This window comes from Thalassophryne amazonica, chromosome 19, assembly GCF_902500255.1.
Source record: "Thalassophryne amazonica chromosome 19, fThaAma1.1, whole genome shotgun sequence".
NCBI lineage: Eukaryota > Metazoa > Chordata > Actinopteri > Batrachoidiformes > Batrachoididae > Thalassophryne > Thalassophryne amazonica.
In genome coordinates, this window is record NC_047121.1 from 70,140,688 (window position 1) to 70,160,940 (window position 20,253).

Genomic DNA, 20,253 nt, shown 5'->3' on the forward strand with positions numbered 1-20,253 from the left:
CTCGGCAAATCTGTGTGCGCCGTGACAGGAAAAACACCTCCGTGTTGAAAACCATTTGTAGAATTCAGGCGGCTTTTAATGGCTTTCAACAAGTGAGTAACTGAGAAATTGTTTAACAGCTTGGGCATGTTCCAACTTGCCTGTTAAGATTTCCAACGGAGGTGTTTTTCCTGCCGCGACCCCCCGCGGTCGGGTCCAGCCCGACATGCGACTCTGCCCGCATGTTCTTTCATTACAAAATGACCGTTAACAATGGAATGTCCGAATAAACTCCTCATGCCGACTTCTTCTGAAAGTTCTCTGTTCTCTGACGACTTACTGCATCAACAGAGCCTGAAATGTGGAAGTTTTCAACTTGAAACGGTGAGACGCTGCCGCCTCGAAGCGCAGATCGCCGTCAGGCGCCGTGGACCGTCCTTAAAGCGACACTACCAGACCAAAATCTCTCATCAGCCGTTAAAATTTTTACCGAAAACCAGCTGAATTTATTGAATGGTGTCCACTCAGTTGTGCCTTACAGCTTTGAAAAAATTTTTATCAAACAAAGCAACAGTCTCTGAGCCATTACTAAACAATGAAAAAAATCGACGAGCGGGTGGACGACTCCTCACTCAAAGACTGCCCACAGGCGAATGACGTAACCGACAGGCGTGAAAAAACTCTCGCATGCCCACGAGGGTTCAAGCATGTCTGATGTAATCACACGTGATTCAAATCCATATGGTTTTTGAAAAAAATAATAAGGTCGGATACTTTTCTAATAGACCTCGTACTTTATGGACAGACCTCGTATACACACACACACCAGCTGCTTTTAAACATGCTGTGGTTCGACCTCTTCTTAAAAAACCTCACCTGGACTCGTCAGTTTTATCTAATTTTAGACCTGTGCCTCATCTGCCATTTCTATCTAAGGTTTTAGAAAAGGTTGTCTTTTTACAGTTACAATCATTTTTTGAAGACAATCTCATCCTTGAAAAATTCCAATCTAGGTTTAGATCGTGACACAGCACTGAGTCAGCACTTTTCAAAGTTCATAATGTTATCACTTTGTCGGTGGATGCAGGGAATCCTGCTGTGCTGGTTCTGTTGGACCTCACAGCAGCCTTTGATACTGTGGATCACACAGTACTTGTTTCCCGGTTAGAACATTTTATTGGCATTCAGGGTACTGCACTTAAGTGGTTTAGATCATATTTGGCTGAAAGGAGCTTTTCTGTCATGATTGGGGACCTCTCCTCATCAACTGCTCATCTGTCTTGTGGTGTGCCGCAGGGTTCTGTTCTTGGGCCGATTCTATTTTCTTTGTACATTCTACCATTGGGGTCATTATAACCCAGCACAATCTGTCCTTTCATTGTTATGCAGATGATCTGCAAATCTATCTGCCTGTGACGACTAATGGGAGTGATGCTTTGTCATCATTATTTAATTGTATTCGTGATGTAAAGCAGTGGCTGTCCCAAACCCTCCTTTACCTGAATGATGGTAAAACAGAGATCATGGTGGTTGAGCGCTCTGGCATACCAAATGTGGTAGCACCAAATTTTGGTGCTATGGCTAACTATGTAAAACCAGCTGTCAAGAATTTGTTTGTGATATTTGACAGCTGTTTGAGGTTCGATCAACAGATAAACTCTGTTGTCAAAGCAAGTTTTTTCCAACTTCACCTTTTGGCTAAAATAAAGCACTTTCTCAGTAGACGTGATCTTGAGACGCCATTCATGCTTTCATCAGCTCCAGACTTGATTATTGTAATGCACTTTATTCGGGCATTAATCAGTCGTCTCTTGCATTGTCTCCAGTTGGTGCAGAATGCTGCTGCTCGTCTTTTAACAAACACTTTTAGAGCATATTACACCCGTCCTGTACTCACTCCACTGGCTTCCAGTTCGTTTTAGAATTGATTTTAAAATTTTAATGTTTGTTTTTAAAGCTATTTATGGACTTGCACCTCCCTACTTGTCTGAAATTTTAACTTTGCGCACCTACAGTAGGACATTACGGGCGTCTGGCCAGCTTTACTTAGATGTTCCGAGGTCAAGATATAAACGCTGGGGTGACCATGCTTTCGCGGTAGGTGGAACGAGCTACCTCTTGAGTTACGTACTATTCCTGACCTAGCACTTTTTAAATCTAAGTTAAAGACTTATTTATTTAAACTGGCTTTTAACACTTAGTGGGGAGGTGACGTTCTGTTTTTTATGTGCTGTTTTAAAATTTTATTCTATATGTGTTTTATTTTCGTGAATTATTTTGTGTGTATATATGTGTGTGTGTGTGTGTGTGTGTGTAAAATTAAAATATACTTTGTTGTGTAGCAAAGAATCAGTGTTCATAATTTCAGTGTTCAGGTTCATAAGTTGCACATTTAATTTTTGTACTATAAAATATTTCTGTAAAATTTTTCAATAACAGTGGAGTTTTTCCTCACTGCTTTTGCATTTCTGAGTGAGTCGTGTATTTCCACTCTACGCACCTTGTGATTTGAGTTTTTTTTTTTTGGCAAGTAGTACCAGGCCTGAAAAAAAATTCTAGGGGAAACACTCTTAACTGCAGCAAACATCAAGGATAAGAATCTAGACAGCAGAACAAACACTCACATCCAGGGATTCCAGACAGTACCAGCAGAAGGCGTGTTTGCAGTTCTTGCACATCATCTGGGCGCAGCCTTCATCCCTCTCGATGTAAACTTTACACTTAGGGCAGCGCTTGATCGGCGCATCATCTTCCTCATTTTTATAAAAGGAGCTGGAAAGAGGAGAGAAAAATCGGTGGCCATTTCATTTGGGAGACCAGGTCACCTGCAGGATTATTATTATTAATATTTAAAAATTTTATTTATATTAATATTTGAAGCAGCGTTTGTTGCAGTTATTGATCATGTCTGGCTGAGGGCGCATCTCCTCGCTCTCGTTTTTGGGCAGGTTGCCAGGTATGCACTTTATAAGCCAGCCTGTTAGGACGTTTTTGCACTGTGGACAATCGTAGTCGAGCTGCGACTTGGAAGGCAGTTCTAATAGCAAAAATGGGTTGACCCCAATACTAGCAACACGTTGGGAGTACCGCGTGTAGCATGTTACAAAGTTACATTCAACAGTCTAATGTAGTAATGTAACATGCTACATTCTAAAGTCAATTAATTTCAATTATGCAAAAGTAATACCTATGGTCATGAGATTTGGCTCATGACCGAAAGAACAAGATCGTGAGTACAAATGGCTGAGATGAGTTTCCTCCGCAGGGTGGCTGGGCGCTCCCTTAGAGATAGGGTGAGGAGCTCTGTCACTCGGGAGGAGCCGCTGCTCCTCCACGTCGAAAGGAGCCAGCTGAGGTGGCTTGGGCATCTTTTCCAGATGCCCCCTGGACGCCTCGCTGGAGAGGTGTTCTGGGCACTTCCCATCGGGAGGAGGCCCCGGGGAAGACCCAGGACATGCTGGAGGGACTACATCTCTCGGCTGGCTTGGGAATGCCTCAGGGTTCCCCCGGAGGAGCTGGGGCAGGTGTGTGTGGATCGGGAGGTCTGGGCGGCTTTGCTTGAGCTGCCCCCGCGATCCGACCTAGGATAAGCGGAAGAAAATGGATGGAATACCGTAATTTCCGGACTATAGAGCGCACCTGAATATTAGCCACACCCACCAATTTTCAAAAGAAAAAGAAATTGTACATAAATAAACCGTACTTGTCTATAAGCCACCGGTCTCCACATTGTAACATGAGATATTTACACAGAAAGATGTTAGACAGAAAGACTTTTTAACTTTTAATTAATTAAATATGTACCATAAATGTTTTTTTTTTCCCTGAAGGTGACACGTAAATGTTGACGTGCACGTCATCCACTGCACGCATGGTGTCACGTGGCTTCTCCGCTCCAGATGGAGAACTGAGTAATTTGAACTTTTTCTTGAGATTTCATCATGTGCAGCCAGGATCGGATGGAGTCAGATGGAGATGTGGTAAATGAGACGTTCATGAGGCGCTGTGACTTCTTCAACTTGCGCCAAGACAGAGAACGGGTGTGGAAGGATGGGAAGAGAAGGATCCACTCCGCTAACTGATCTGATGGCGCAACTCTGGCGCAAAGTGCTGGAGAGGAACTTTTCTTCACTAAAACGAACAGGTAAGACCATATATTTACACCGTGTGAATTTACACCGTTTGAGGAGCGCAACTTTCAGGAAATCAATTGACAGCATCAACTGATGTATTCTGACTTGTGAAAAAGTCTGTAAAAATCCATAAATTAGCCGCATCACTGTAAAAGCCGCAGGATTCAAACCATGTGAAAAAAGTAGTCCAGAATTTACGGTAACGTAATAAGTTATTTTCCATAAAGACTGTTGGAAAAGTTTTTGTTTTATTAACTTTCATTATTATCATAACGGAAAAATGTTGCACATATGGTGTTAATTCATACATTTTAATAAGATGGTTTAATGCTGAGGGTTCTCGTGTGAGAAAGCAAAAGATAACTATTCTCAGACAGCAAAAACAATAAGAGGGGGCGTCTCTCCCCATAGTCTGGCCTTGAGGATGAGTGCGCCTGCAAGGTTAAGACATTCTTACAGGGGGAGGGAAGCATTGTGTGGGAATCCTGCTTATGATGTCTGAAAAACTGCATATAAGCTTGTGGAAGTGTAACTTCCATTCAGTGAAGGAAGTACAGTAGTGTTCAGAATAATAGTAGTGTTATGTGACTAAAAAGATTAATCCAGGTTTTGAGTATATTTCTTATTGTTACATGGGAAACAAGGTACCAGTAGATTCAGTAGATTCTCACAAATCCAACAACACCTAGCATTCATGATATGCACACTCTTAAGGCTATGAAATTGGACTATTAGTAAAAAAAAGTAGAAAAGGGGTGTTGACAATAATAGTAGTGTGGCATTCAGTCAGTGAGTTTGTCAATTTTGTGGAACAAACAGGTGTGAATCAGGTGTCCCCTATTTAAGGATGAAGCCAGCACCTGTTGAACATGCTTTTCTCTTTGAAAGCCTGAGGAAAATGGGACATTCAAGACATTGTTCAGAAGAACAGCATAGTTTGATTAAAAAGTTGATTGGAGAGGGGAAAACTTATACGCAGGTGCAAAAAATTATAGGCTGTTCATCTACAATCATCTCCAATGCTTTAAAATGGACAAAAAAAACAGAGACGCGTGAAAGAAAACGGAAAACAACCATCAAAATGGACAGAAGAATAACCAGAATGGCAAAGGCTCACCCATTGATCAGCTCCAGGATGATCAAAGACAGTCTGGAGTTACCTGTAAGTGCTGTGACAGTTAGAAGACGCCTGTGTGAAGCTAATTTATTTGCAAGAATCCCCCGCAAAGTCCCTCTGTTAAATAAAAGACATGCGCAGAAGAGGTTACAATTTGCCAAAGAACACATCAACTGGCCTAAAGAGAAATGGAGGAATATTTTGTGGACTGATGAGAGTAAAACTGTTGTTTTTGGGTCAAAGGGCCACAGACAGTTTGTGAGACGACCCCCAAACTCTGAATTCAAGCCACAGTTCACAGTGAAGACAGTGAAGCATGGTGGTGCAAGCATCATGATGTGGGCATGTTTCTCCTACTATGGTGTTGGGCCTATATATCGCGTACCAGGTATCATGGATCAGTTTGGATATGTCAAAATACTTGAAGAGGTCATGTTGCCTTATGCTGAAGAGGACATGCCCTTGAAATGGGTGTTTCAACAAGACAATGACCCCAAGCACACTAGTAAACCAGCAAAATCTTGGTTCCAAACCAACAAAATTAATGCCTCGCAGATGTGAAGAAATCATGAAAAACTGTGGTTATACAACTAAATACTAGTGTAGTGATTCACAGGATTGATAAAAAAAAAGCAGTTTGAACATAATAGTTTTGAGTTTGTAGCGTCAACAGCAGATGCTACTATTATTGTGAACACCCCCTTTTCTACTTTTTTTTTTTTTTTAACTAATAGCACAATTTCATAGCCTTAAGAGTGTGCATATCATGAATGCTTGGTCTTGTTGGATTTGTGAGAATCTACTGACTCTACTGGTACCTTGTTTCCCATGTAACAATAAGAAATATACTCAAAACCTGGATTAATCTTTTTAGTCACATAGCACTATTATTATTCTGAACACTACTGTAGGAACATCACTGTTCGCTCCGCGGTAATAATAAAGACTTCAATTGAAGCAAGGTGTTTGTCTCTCTCCTCCTTCAGCTGTAAGTCAGGGACAGCAATATGTTTTCTGACAAAGAGTAAAGAAATAAAGTAATGCATCATATTTTAAAGTATAAGTAATCTGAAATATATCATTTTTGAGTAAAAACCCAAACACTGGTAACAAGCACTAAATGGCAGCAGTCACATTACATCAGTGAACTTCCTCCCAGAATCTAGTTTTCCTATTTTTGGTACCTCTTATTAAAGAGGTTGGTTGTTTTGGTGGACAAAGATGTCATCCCAACATCATCCCAGGATAATTCATGTATTTCTAGGCCTGCTTGACAGCTTGATCACAGATGGTTTGGTCTCAATTCAATGTGCAGAATGTGATTTAATTTCACTCAGACAGCCAATTGTAACACTAGAAAATGAAAACCTTGAAGAATTTGCTCAAAGAGAAGCAGCGTATGAGGAAGGTTTTCAAAGTCTGTCAAGGGATTGGTAGCAGCCTCATCTGTTCTTCAATCAAAACAAGAAATTAATCCTGATAATTGGTGTATAGTCAAACTGAAAAAAGAGAATGAGACAATATAAGATCTACACAGAGAGCGTAAAGCTACAGAGCCACAACGAGAGATGAGAAGAAAATAAAAATTTAATATAAAGAGCCATACTTGTTCTCTCCTGGTAGGAACGAGGTAATGGGGAGGGTGTTCTCCTTACAGTCCTGCCCGGGGTGCCAGTTAGCCTTACAGGCTGAGCAGAACTCCAGGGTACAGACGGCACACTGGACGAGCTGGGGAACTGAGGGAGAATCCACCTCCTTGAGTTGGCACACAGCCTGGCAAGTCGAGGATGGGCACCATGTCCGACACGGATCCAGCAATACCTCTAATGACACGAAACAACAAATCGTCCCATCAGTCTCAAAACAGAAGCAACTTTACACACTTCTGTGAATTATTTTAAGAATTTCCAGGTTTGAGGTGAAAAGCTTTTGGGGGGGCTTCACTACGGTCAAGTCATCTTGAAGGAAACACTAACCGAAGAGGCTACTACAATTGGCGCTACTCGCAAACGCATATGCTAACCACTGTTTCCTGCTTTTCCTTCATAGAACCTCCCAACAGTCAAACGCACCATGTTACCATAACATACATAATAGAAAATGATCATCGCTGGATATTTAACAGACTTTGCTGCTGCCAGACTTTGGACACAAAGCAGAAAGTTCGACCATGTTACACCCATTTTGGCATCTCTTCACTGGCTTCCTGTCCCAGTGAGATCAGATTTAAGGTTCTGCTACTAGCCTGTAAAACTGTTCACAGAGTGGCACCTCCCTACTTAGCTGACCTAATTAAACCCTACGTACCGGCCCGGGCTTTACGTTCTCAGGGTGCAGGACTGCTTCTTGTCCCTACGATGAATAAAAAGTCCACAGGTCATGGAGCTTTCTCTTATCGTGCCCCTGTTCTGTGAAATGATCTCCCTGTGTCAATAAAACAGTCAGATTCTGTAGAGACTTTCAAGTCCGGACTTAAGATGCACTTATTTTCCCTTTCATATGGCTAGCATACTGGCATTTTTACACTTTTAAATTCATTTCATTAGTAAACAGAGCGTGCCGCGGCTTTAACTTTATCTAAATTCTGGGTCTTTTATTGAAGCTTAGCACTAGTGGGCAGCGATCACCTTAGTGTTTTTCTTGTTGCTTAATGCTGACATATTACACTGTATTTGTCTTTCTGATGCTTGATTCTGTTTTTTTTCTTTTCTCTCTGTTTAAGGTGTGGCTCCATCCAGAGATGGGGGTGGTATCTGTTCCTAAAACCCTCCTGTCCTGTGCACTGGCAACACTTCCTGTATATTTGTTTTGTGAATTATTTTGCAATTTATGTCCGTAGCATGGCCCAAGCAGAGGGTCACCCCTTTGAGTCTGGTCTGCTTGAGGTTTCTTCCTCAGAGGGTGTTCTTCTTTACCACTGTCGCCTCTATGCTTGCTCTGGGGGTTGGTAAGATTAGACCTTACTTGTGTGAAGCGCCTTGAGACAACTTGGTTGTAATTTGGCGCTATATAAACGAAAATAAATTGAAATTGACTTTGAGATGACTGAGTGGAAGGCCACAAAGTCAGAGGGAAAAAAGGCTCCTTAATAGAAGGTGATGCCATTTTCCACTGATTCTACCAGAAAGGTTAATGATGTACAGATAAAAAGAAATCACAAAAAATTTGGTCAAGAGTTTAATCAGTCAAACTGATCAAGCCATTTATCGTGAAAACAGGCAAAGAGCCCCATCCTCTACAGCCAACCCAAAGTAAAGCACACCAGGTGGTGTAAGTACAGCAGGAAGGGAGGTCACAAAGCATGGGTTGGGCTCGTACCGACCAATAACAGTACAGCGGCCAGTTAAGGTCGGACCCGATCTGCCCACTGGCTGAACAAACACTTTGGGCCTTTTAAAAGTTAATTTTGCAGCTAAAGGAGCTGTACTCTCTCAAGGGCTAACAGTTTCATAGAGCTAGACTGAATGTGTCAACTGACAATTATGTGTGCAGCACTTAATCAAATGCACTGCATTGTGCAAAGTAAAATAAAGTGATATCAACTTTTGCATCTTCAACAAAAATAAAGTAGTAATGTATATAAAACAAGAAGAGACACCTGCACCTTGTGCATTTGACATCAGTTCATGCCAAAGAACACTTTGCAATTTAGTGATACCACATGGATCCGTGTGGTCTTGACATTTGACAACTTAACCCAACATGGAACCACTTTGTCCTTGGCTAACATACAACCCTTCCACCATATTGAATCCATACTGGCTCTAAACAGCTATGACCTTGAGTTTTGCCATTCAAAGTCACCCATCGTCAAACTTGATTTGACCAATAAAAAGGTGATATATCTTCTCCGTTTGGAAATGCAACGGCAGCTAATGTAAACTAGTTGCAAGTCGCAATGAAGATGTGTACTGTATCAACAGTGGAGACTCTGAGCAACTGGTTTAGCTGAAAGTCCAAATAACAGCAACATAATCAAGTCCTATATATATGCCCTTAGGCCAAATCCTGCAGCGTGAAGCGGATGAGAGTCAAGGACTTGTCCTAGATAGAATGTGAACATATCACAGATTACTTCCCGACCCAAGGCCAGTCCCCATTTAGATACAGATTTACTGAGACAATGCAGATGAAGTTTCTAGTCCAAGGACACAGACGGGAACTGAAGATGATACGTAGACCTAACGCTGGGAAAAGTATACATTTAAGCAATAGGCCAAGATCTTGACCTTGGCCTGTGATCTTGACTTTTAACTTTTTTCCCTCAAAATATATTTACACTAATCCTGTCTGTCCCTCAATCATTCCACTAAGTTTGGTCCAAATCAGATCAAAACTTTTTTTTTTTAAGCTCATGACCTCCTGGTCTCTTGTTCCATCATTCTGCTTCTCTGACAAAAACTCATGAAAGATTCCACTTGCAACCTTGGTTAAGCCTAAAAAAAAAAAAAAAAAAAAAAAAGAACAGTTGCATCAACTTTCTGCCTGAGTGGACTGGGACACTGATGGGACGGCCGCCTGCCTTTAGAGGCTTTCTGCAGATTTTAATTATTTACAGGAAACCCTCTGGGACCCTGCATACATCTGTGTTCGTGCACTTTTGTGCCTCTGTAGAGCTGCGGATTAAGATTCAACTCCTTAATGCTTTCCGATAGGAAGGGAGCTCTTAATGTCACCCATGTGCTTGTCTGCATTGGCAGCACAGAGCGCAGTGGCGGGGCGCCGATGGTACCTTTCAAAACGCTGTTATTCAAGCTTTTTAACCACAGCATTAAAATTTACTGTACAAACAGTGTTATACACCAAGATGCACAGACAAGCCACAGACGTCAAACACATAACAGCGCACAGACGGAGATAAAAGAATTTGACTAAAACGTCTCTCTATGCTAAAAGTCCTGCCTCCTCTGGCACAAGAACACAGTTTACGACAGTTGAACTATCCAATTACAATCTCATTTAAAGTCTGTCAGACATTCCCCTTCATCTGTATTTGATGGGAGCTGGTGTTAGACATTTAAGAATTTTATGAATTTAAAAAATAAAAGGATAAAGAACCCACCCATTTGTTGTGACAGGAATCCAAAATCAGTCTTCCCCACACAATTTGAAAAATTATACAATTTAATCTCTAAGTGTAAGCAAATTTGTATAATATGACAGTTACAGTTTAACAATAGACAGGAACTCAGTGTAGCACATGTGCACGCCACAGGCTGCGGTGTTTGTCAATATAAAGGATTCTGGACTAATAAGCGTGCACTGAACAACATATTGGATGTTATTTGACGCGGTTTGGACAGAAGAAACAGTTAGAGGGAGATGGATTGCTGGCCTCACAGCAACATGGAGGAGTGAACAATGAATTAATGGCTAGCAATGCTAACGGGTTAACATTAGCATGAAAACTCTTTAGCATAAGGGACTAATGTTAGCACAGGCTACCTAACTTTTAGCCTGTGAGTGCCTTTATTGTGAAAAATGGAATTAATAAAAAAAAAAAAAAACTTAACTGACAATTTTCTTCAATATTTCTTACACAGCTTCAGGAATTTTACATGTTGCCTGAAAAAAAAAGACAAACTATGTGTGGGTTTTTGAGTATTTTACAATTACAGTTTAATAATAGACAGGAACTGTACAAGAAGTATAGCACATGTGCACGCCACAGCCTGTGCCATTTATCAACATAAGAATTCTTAAATTCGAAAAATAAGCAAAGTGGACAAATAAACATTTAGTGGACAACATATTGGCTGTTACTTGATGCGGTTTGGACAGAAGAAATAGTCAGATGGAGACGGATTACCAGCCAACAGCAACATTGAGGAGTGAGCAACAAATTAATGGAGGAAGCTAGCAATGCTAACGAATTATCTTTAGCTTGAAAGCCTGCTCGCATAAGGTGCTAACACTAATTAGCATGAAACCTCACTAGCATAACTGGATAATGTTAGCATGAGTCAATAGTGCCTTTATTGTAGGAAATGCGGTTTCTAATGTACTTAAAAAAAACATATGTAATAAATTCTTACTGCACATCTTCAGGTAATTTTACAAAAATTACAATCCAACGATGTGCGGTTTTTGAAGGTTTTGTTTCGATTTGTTTTGGGTTTTTTTCAGGACAGATGAACTAACTAAATAACAAATAACACACATATTTGGGCCTTAGAGACATATGGTATAGATAAATTCAATTTTGATATGACGTCATATAGCAAAAAACGCAAAGAGTATGTTCTCTGAATACTTGATTGTTTGCAGTAGATAAAAGCTGCTGAATACAAAATTGCCACAAAGACACACGTGAAACATTTTATGACTCAAAACTCTGATTCCCCGTGGTGAGGAAAAAAAAGAAAACAGAAATAGCAGCTTTCTGGCGAATACATGTGACATTCAGGAGTGCCCCGTTGCTTTTCTTTATCACAGTGAAAATAGATGGCGAGCGTAAGCACATGTGACTACAACTGACAGCCGCTGCCCACAGAGACAACACTGACGCACCGACTCACCTCTTTCGTACTGAAGCTTCTTGTATCTCTGCATCATCTCTGTGGCGACCATGCACTCAATCTAAAAGGGAAACAGGAAGCGATTTTACAGACGGAAGAGTCAAGCAGCTGCTCAGTATGTGAACGTCGTTCTCACAACACTGTCAAACTGAAACTTCATCACAATCGGCGCTCGCCGGCAGCGTACCAATGAGGCACTTCATCCCATTCCCAATACCTGGGCGGGACGCAAGGCGCATATAAAGGCCCACTCAAGGTTAAACGGACTCATTTATTGGTCAATAAAACGGGCGCTTGGGCTTAATGAAAGAGCAATCAATTAAAGCAGAAGGTGTGGCTGTCGGAGGAGACGGCAGGTTGAGGTGCGTGTTGCCTGACTGGCAGGAATCGCCAGAGTTTTATTAAGAGGTTGTAACACTGATTGATTTGAAACATAAGGCTGTGGTGTTCTGAACCACACTGGGCCTCTGGGACACTAAGAAGCCAGAGGGCGAGTCCATTAACAAAACTGCCTGCAGGATGAAGAGCACGCTGCCCTCACACTGACATCCGCTACCAAGGCAAGCACGCAAGGACGCTCGTTAAAACGGTATAAACACGAGCAGGGAAAGCCCTGTGGTTATTTAGACGAAGACCGGGGGCTAATTAAAGATCAAAATTTTTCTATGCAAGAGTGCCTGCTCCCAGACTACCAATAACCAGCAAAAATCTATTTAAGCATAAAAATTCAAAAAGAAAAAATAATATAGCACCTTCAACTGCACCACAGACTAAAACAGTTAAATGTGGTCTATTAAACATTAGGTCTCTCTCTTCTAAGTCCCTGTTGGTAAATGATATAATAATTGATCAACATATTGATTTATTCTGCCTTACAGAAACCTGGTTACAGCAGGATGAATATGTTAGTTTAAATGAGTCAACACCCCCGAGTCACTAAGTGTCAGAATGCTCGTAGCACGGGCCGGGGCGGTGGATTAACAGCAATCTTCCATTCCAGCTTATTAATTAATCAAAAACCCAGACAGAGCTTTAATTCATTTGAAAGCTTGACTCTTAGTCTTGTCCATCCAAATTGGAAGTCCCAAAAACCAGTTTTATTTCTTATTATCTATCGTCCACCTGGTCGTTACTGTGAGTTTCTCTGTGAATTTTCAGACCTTTTGTCTGACTTAGTGCTTAGCTCAGATAAGATAATTATAGTGGGCGATTTTAACATCCACACAGATGCTGAGAATGACAGCCTCAACACTGCATTTAATCTATTATTAGACTCTATTGGCTTTGCTCAAAAAGTAAATGAGTCCACCCACCACTTTAATCATATCTTAGATCTTGTTCTGACTTATGGTATGGAAATAGAAGACTTAACAGTATTCCCTGAAAACTCCCTTCTGTCTGATCATTTCTTAATAACATTTACATTTACTCTGATGGACTACCCAGCAGTGGGGAATAAGTTTCATTACACTAGAAGTCTTTCAGAAAGCGCTGTAACTAGGTTTAAGGATATGATTCCTTCTTTATGTTCTCTAATGCCATATACCAACACAGTGCAGAGTAACTACCTAAACTCTGTAAGTGAGATAGAGTATCTCGTCAATAGTTTTACATCCTCATTGAAGACAACTTTGGATGCTGTAGCTCCTCTAAAAAAGAGAGCTTTAAATCAGAAGTGCCTGACTCTGTGGTATAACTCACAAACTCGTAGCTTAAAGCAGATAAACCGTAAGTTGGAGAGGAAATGGCGTCTCACTAATTTAGAAGATCTTCACTTAGCCTGGAAAAAGAGTCTGTTGCTCTATAAAAAAGCCCTCCGTAAAGCTAGGACATCTTTCTACTCATCACTAATTGAAGAAAATAAGAACAACCCCAGGTTTCTTTTCAGCACTGTAGCTAGGCTGACAAAGAGTCAGAGCTCTATTGAGCTGAGTATTCCATTAACTTTAACTAGTAATGACTTCATGACTTTCTTTGCTAACAAAATTTTAACTATTAGAGAAAAGATTACTCATAACCATCCCAAAGACGTATCGTTATCTTTGGCTGCTTTCAGTGATGCCGGTATTTGGTTAGACTCTTTCTCTCCGATTGTTCTGTCTGAGTTATTTTCATTAGTTACTTCATCCAAACCATCAACATGTTTATTAGACCCCATTCCTACCAGGCTGCTCAAGGAAGCCCTACCATTATTTAATGCTTCGATCTTAAATATGATCAATCTATCTTTGTTAGTTGGCTATGTACCACAGGCTTTTAAGGTGGCAGTAATTAAACCATTACTTAAAAAGCCATCACTTGACCCAGCTATCTTAGCTAATTATAGGCCAATCTCCAACCTTCCTTTTCTCTCAAAAATTCTTGAAAGGGTAGTTGTAAAACAGCTAACTGATCATCTGCAGAGGAATAGTCTATTTGAAGAGTTTCAGTCAGGTTTTAGAATTCATCATAGTACAGAAACAGCATTAGTGAAGGTTACAAATGATCTTCTTATGGCCTCGGACAGTGGACTCATCTCTGTGCTTGTTCTGTTAGACCTCAGTGCTGCTTTTGATACTGTTGACCATAAAATTTTATTACAGAGATTAGAGCATGCCATAGGTATTAAAGGCACTGCGCTGCGGTGGTTTGAATCATTTTTGTCTAATAGATTACAATTTGTTCATGTAAATGGGGAATCTTCTTCACAGACTAAAGTTAATTATGGAGTTCCACAAGGTTCTGTGCTAGGACCAATTTTATTCACTTTATACATGCTTCCCTTAGGAGTATTATTAGACAGTATTGCTTAAATTTCCATTGTTACGCAGATGATACCCAGCTTTATCTATCCATGAAGCCAGAGGACACACACCAATTAGCTAAACTGCAGGATTGTCTTACAGACATAAAGACATGGATGACCTCTAATTTCCTGCTTTTAAACTCAGATAAAACTGAAGTTATTGTACTTGGCCCCACAAATCTTAGAAACATGGTGTCTAACCAGATCCTTACTCTGGATGGCATTACCCTGTCCTCTAGTAATACTGTGAGAAATCTTGGAGTCATTTTTGATCAGGATATGTCATTCAAAGCGCATATTAAACAAATATGTAGGACTGCTTTTTTGCATTTACGCAATATCTCTAAAATCAGAAAGGTCTTGTCTCAGAGTGATGCTGAAAAACTAATTCATGCATTTATTTCCTCTAGGCTGGACTATTGTAATTCATTATTATCAGGTTGTCCTAAAAGTTCCCTAAAAAGCCTTCAGTTAATTCAAAATGCTGCAGAGTACTGACGGGGACTAGAAGGAGAGAGCATATCTCACCCATATTGGCCTCTCTTCATTGGCTTCCTGTTAATTCTAGAATAGAATTTAAAATTCTTCTTCTTACTTATAAGGTTTTGAATAATCAGGTCCCATCTTATCTTAGGGACCTCGTAGTACCATATCACCCCAATAGAGCGCTTCGCTCTCAGACTGGAGGCTTACTTGTAGTTCCTAGGGTTTGTAAGAGTAGAATGGGAGGCAGAGCCTTCAGCTTTCAGGCTCCTCTCCTCTGGAACCAGCTCCCAATTCAGATCAGGGAGACAGACACCCTCTCTACTTTTAAGATTAGGCTTAAAACTTTCCTTTTTGCTAAAGCTTATAGTTAGGGCTGGATCAGGTGACCCTGAACCATCCCTTAGTTATGCTGCTATAGACGTAGACTGCTGGGGGGTTCCCATGATGCACTGTTTCTTTCTCTTTTTGCTCTGTATGCACCACTCTGCATTTAATCATTAGTGATTGATCTCTGCTCCCCTCCACAGCATGCCTTTTTCCTGGTTCCCTCCCTCAGCCCCAACCAGTCCCAGCAGAAGACTGCCCCTCCCTGAGCCTGGTTCTGCTGGAGGTTTCTTCCTGTTAAAAGGGAGTTTTTCCTTCCCAATGTAGCCAAGTGCTTGCTCACAGGGGGTCGTTTTGACCGTTGGGGTTTTACATAATTATTGTATGGCCTTGCCTTACAATATAAAGCGCCTTGGGGCAACTGTTTGTTGTGATTTGGCACTATATAAAAAAATTGATTGATTGATTGATTGAAGAGTGGAAAGGGAAGAGTCTTCTCGACATTCATCAGTACCTCGTTTTCCTGTAAGTGCCCCCTTTTTGGACAGGCAGAGTCTGGACAGCTAATTGCAGTTTCAAGGCCTTCTTTAATCAGAAGTTCCACATACTGCTTCAGGCACTGAGTGGGAAAAAAAAAAACACACAGAAGACACTCAGATCAATATCCTGTCCGATGATTCAATAAAAGCCTTAACGACCACACCCTTGAAAGCCAAAGGAAGCCAACGCACGGCAGTGTTAACGTTTCTGGATTTGAAAACAATAAAAAAGTAATAACTAGGACTATTAAATTAATATGCAAGTATAAAATAAAAATGTTTAACTTACTGCTTATGTGCAATCTTAACAATTTCCAATTTAGATTAAAACACAAAAGTAAGACCCTTCAGTCTTTTCCCTTTCGTGGTTTCCAAGGTGGATCTGCTTGTTGATTTGGCTAAGTTTTACGCTGGACGCCATTGCTGATGCAACTCCACATTACATGGAGAATGTGGCTGGGCTGGCCTTGAACCGGTGTCGCAGACTGAACGGTCAGCCCCTAAAAATTGGTCCACCCTGCGTCCATTGCGCATGCGTTATTTCAGAGCTCAGCTGCTCGTCTGAGACAGAGTCTCTGCACCCAAAACAATCAAATGGATTAATGGGATTATTAACCATCAGATGATAAAGATAAAACCTCTTAAATCATTCTAAAGTCAGTTTTAAGCAGAAACGAGGTGATACTCTGTGACGCTTTGACCGACACACAGTGAACACATCAGCTACCAGCTCGTGTAGTCGCAGTCCTCTGATCGCTTCCTCCGTCTTTTATGATGAAATAATGCTGAATTTATGTGGAAATGATTGTTGTACAAAAGCTTCAGATATCTGTCGCTGAGAGAGATGATGACTGGAGTGAAGTCTGAAGCAGAAACAAGGTGATAATCTGTGAATCGTGGCTAATGGCACATGTGCAGTGAAAACAAGGCGGACCAATTTTTAGAGGGGACCGTTCAGTCGGTGACATTGGGAACCTTCCACACTGGAAACAAGCGCGCTTAACCGCTTGGCCACCACCCCAATTTCAAATAACCAACAGAACAAATGTCAAATAATTAGATGTTTTACTAAGCTTCCATTGTGAGACCTTCCAACATTCAAAAATTCTATATCCTGCTAATGTTGAACATAACCACATTACTTTATTATAATAAAGGTGTGTATTGTGTTCTTTCTGTACAGGTGCCACTGCTTGGACATTGCAATGCTCTCTATTACACATTTGGCTAAAAGGAAAGCCCTCTTCCTCTTATTTTTCCAATTTGAAAGCTTTTCCATGGGTTTTGGGTGTAACTGCCTAACAGCATAGCCATATATGTTATGGACATACACAAATACAGTAGTTGGGAGATCTGCATTGTATTCACACTATGACTGACTCAAAGACATTATTTTATTGGAGGTGTTGGTGAAATTCAATTGTAGCTGCAATAATTGTGTCCACCAGGTGGAGATATTGCTCCATTTCAAGAATCTTGAGTACAGACTGCAGTGGGACACAACACAAACCTGTTGCTTGTACGAGGAGATAGATACTGAGATATAGTTTTACATAAAGTTTTAGTCATTTGGAAGGCAAATTTTCGAGTTGAACGATATCTTACGAAAACATTTGCGATAATTTGGATAAGATCTCTGCTTTGAATTACACTGCAAACCAGAGTAGCACTTGGAGGTTAAGTCCCACTCCCACTTGGATACACATCCTGGCATTTGTAGATCACAGTTGCCTACAAAAGCGATGAAGTACATAGTCTGACGACTTCATTCGTGGGACTTGCAAAAAAATAACCAGAGCATACCCACAGAATATGGCAAAATAACTGTGCAGTCAGCATAGGTCAGCGTAACTGTCTCGCGTGCATCAGCTTTACATCAAAAATGAGTACATCATCTTGCATCATCTTGATATGTTGGGATAATTCTGCTTACCAATGTACAGAAGACACACTGGCACTGGGTAATGGTGGTCATCTGCTCCAAGGGGAACTCTCCAAGGCACAGCTTGCATGAGACCAGAGGGTCCACAGCCAGATCCCATGTGGGACGATACCGTGCTGCGGTCATCTTTACCGCCACTGAGCTGAGACACACACAAATACAGAGTAAAGGACAAATGGAACCAAAGATAAGAGTCTGATCTTTGAGGAAGTCAGACAGCCACAATGACACCACATATTGTGTCAAAAGCTCAAAAAAACTCAACTCAGTTGGAAGCATTTGTTGAGATGAAAGGCAATGTGTTTGAAATGGGGTGGGGGAGGACTGTAGTTCGAGACTTTCAAGGTACTGATGTTAGTAGAAAACCAACTTACGGTGACATTTGACCTTGTGTTGAGTATTTAAGTTTTCACAGACATAACTAGAACCTAATTTTCATTTTGATTATAATTAATAATAAACTTACAAAGCACTGGTTTTATTTAAAATACATTATCACCGTCATAAATGGAACTAAGTTGAACAATGCCACCAGCTCTCGGACAAATGGGCCTCATCAGATGTGTGTGGGTATGTATTTTCTTTCTAAAACCTCATGATTTTGGGAAGAATATATATATATATATAAACTACTTCTGATCCTCATGTATTTCTCACATCATCACTACTATATTGTCTTTTGGATGAAATGCTCCCCCCATGCCTCTGCTGTACATCATCACTGCTGCTTTGTGGGAATGTAAGAGGCTTATTTTTGGCCACGTCGTCTCACTCTCCTTCCCTCCGCGGCGGAGAGAAAAGAGCACCTGCTCAACTATTTACAGGAAATAGCGCCGAGTTTACAACGTCAACATGGTCAAGCTTTCCCCACGGTGCTTAGCAACTGGCTGCAGGAGGATTTTGGAGGTGGAGGAGGCACGAAAAAGGAGGAAGAGAAACATGGCAACAGAAAGAGAGAAGGATCAGTTTGCTTTCACACATACACTGCTTCCTTTTTCTTACACAAGGAACAGGCAGCGAGTGAGGAAACGGGGGACTTCAAATGGGCGGTCCCTGCACGTGCCACAGAGGAGTACATAAAATCATGTCTGAAAAAAAAAAAAAACACTGTGTCGAACGACGTTGATGACACTTTATTTTACAATATTTAAATCATCATCATCAATCACTAATTTACCGTAACAGGCCGAGTAACTGCAACCTCTACGGATGTCATCTGGCGCTCACTTGCGAAAATTGGGGGTGAAGGGATTTTGTTTTCTTTTTTGGAGCAAAGGGCGGGACCTGCGTGGGGTCGAAAGCCCCCTCTCAGTTTGAACTCTCCCCACAGAAGAGGCTGGCGGACGTCACACCAATCTTGTGTGTCCAATATATATATATATAACCGGGACACTTTGATACTCAGAGTTTACTCAAAGATGCCTTATAATTTCAATGCATTTAAAGTATGCTTCTTCTGTATTGACAGAAAATTGTTATATTACAAAATACTATGTATAACCAAAGACACAAATTCAGACTGGCTTCTCAGAGAAACCAGAACATGCCCTGGGAAAACAGGACGTTTGGTCAAAAGTGTGACTTGTGTGTGTGTGTATATATATATATATATATATATATATATATATATATATATATATATATATACACATACACACACACACACACGTCAATTTTCTGTGTATCGGCTCTTTAATTAGTGATTTTTGTGCATTATTGTAGTGTAATTATTATTGCCATTTATTCTTTTATTACTGGAGTTTGTTTAGTGCTTCGATTCATGGGAAAGTCCTATATAAATAGTCATTATAATTACCATATGTTCCAGAGTATAGTCGCACCAGCAACTTTACTGGGTACACCTGTTCAATGCTTGTTAACACAAATAGCTAATCAGTCAATCACATGTCAGCAACTCAACACATTTAGTCATCTGTGGTGAAGATGACTAAATGAAGATGTGGTGAAGATGACTTGCTGAAGTTCAACCTGAGCATCAGAATGGGGAAGAAAAGGGTTCTGAGTGACTTTGAATGTGGTACGGCTGTTGTTGCCAGACGGGCTGATCTGAGTATTTCACAAACTGCCGATCAGGGATTTTCACACACAGCCATCTCTAGGGTTTACAGAAAATGGTACAAAAAGAGAAGATATCAAGTAAGTAGTAGTTATGTGGATGAAAATGCCTGGTAGATGTCAGAGGTCAGAGAATGGGCAGACCGGTTAAATGGGTGACTGCGTGATGTTATGTCAATATGGACCAACATCTGTGAGGAATGTTTCCAAAACTTTGTTGAATCTATGCCACGAATTAAGGCAGTTCTGAAGGCAACAGGGGGTCCACCCAGGTACTAGCAAGGTGTACATAATAAAGTGGCTGGTGAGTGTAAGTCGTACCCCTTAAAAAAGACCTCTTGAACAGGGAAAAAA

The 20,253-nt window shown here is 40.8% G+C and overlaps 1 protein-coding gene across 1 annotated transcript in view; it reads right to left on the reverse strand.

Moving 5' to 3' along the window:
* The window catches only part of rnf144aa (ring finger protein 144aa), a 146,882-nt gene that overhangs the window by 13,196 nt on the left and 113,433 nt on the right, over nucleotides 1-20,253 (reverse strand). The window contains exons 2-6 of the mRNA XM_034195447.1: nucleotides 17,815-17,965; nucleotides 15,857-15,961; nucleotides 11,748-11,808; nucleotides 6,836-7,052; nucleotides 2,604-2,751 (exon numbers count right to left, since the gene is read on the reverse strand). Coding sequence (XP_034051338.1) covers nucleotides 2,604-2,751; nucleotides 6,836-7,052; nucleotides 11,748-11,808; nucleotides 15,857-15,961; nucleotides 17,815-17,949 — 666 coding nt within the window. The 5' untranslated portion in view covers nucleotides 17,950-17,965. The remainder of the gene's footprint in view (nucleotides 1-2,603; nucleotides 2,752-6,835; nucleotides 7,053-11,747; nucleotides 11,809-15,856; nucleotides 15,962-17,814; nucleotides 17,966-20,253) is intronic.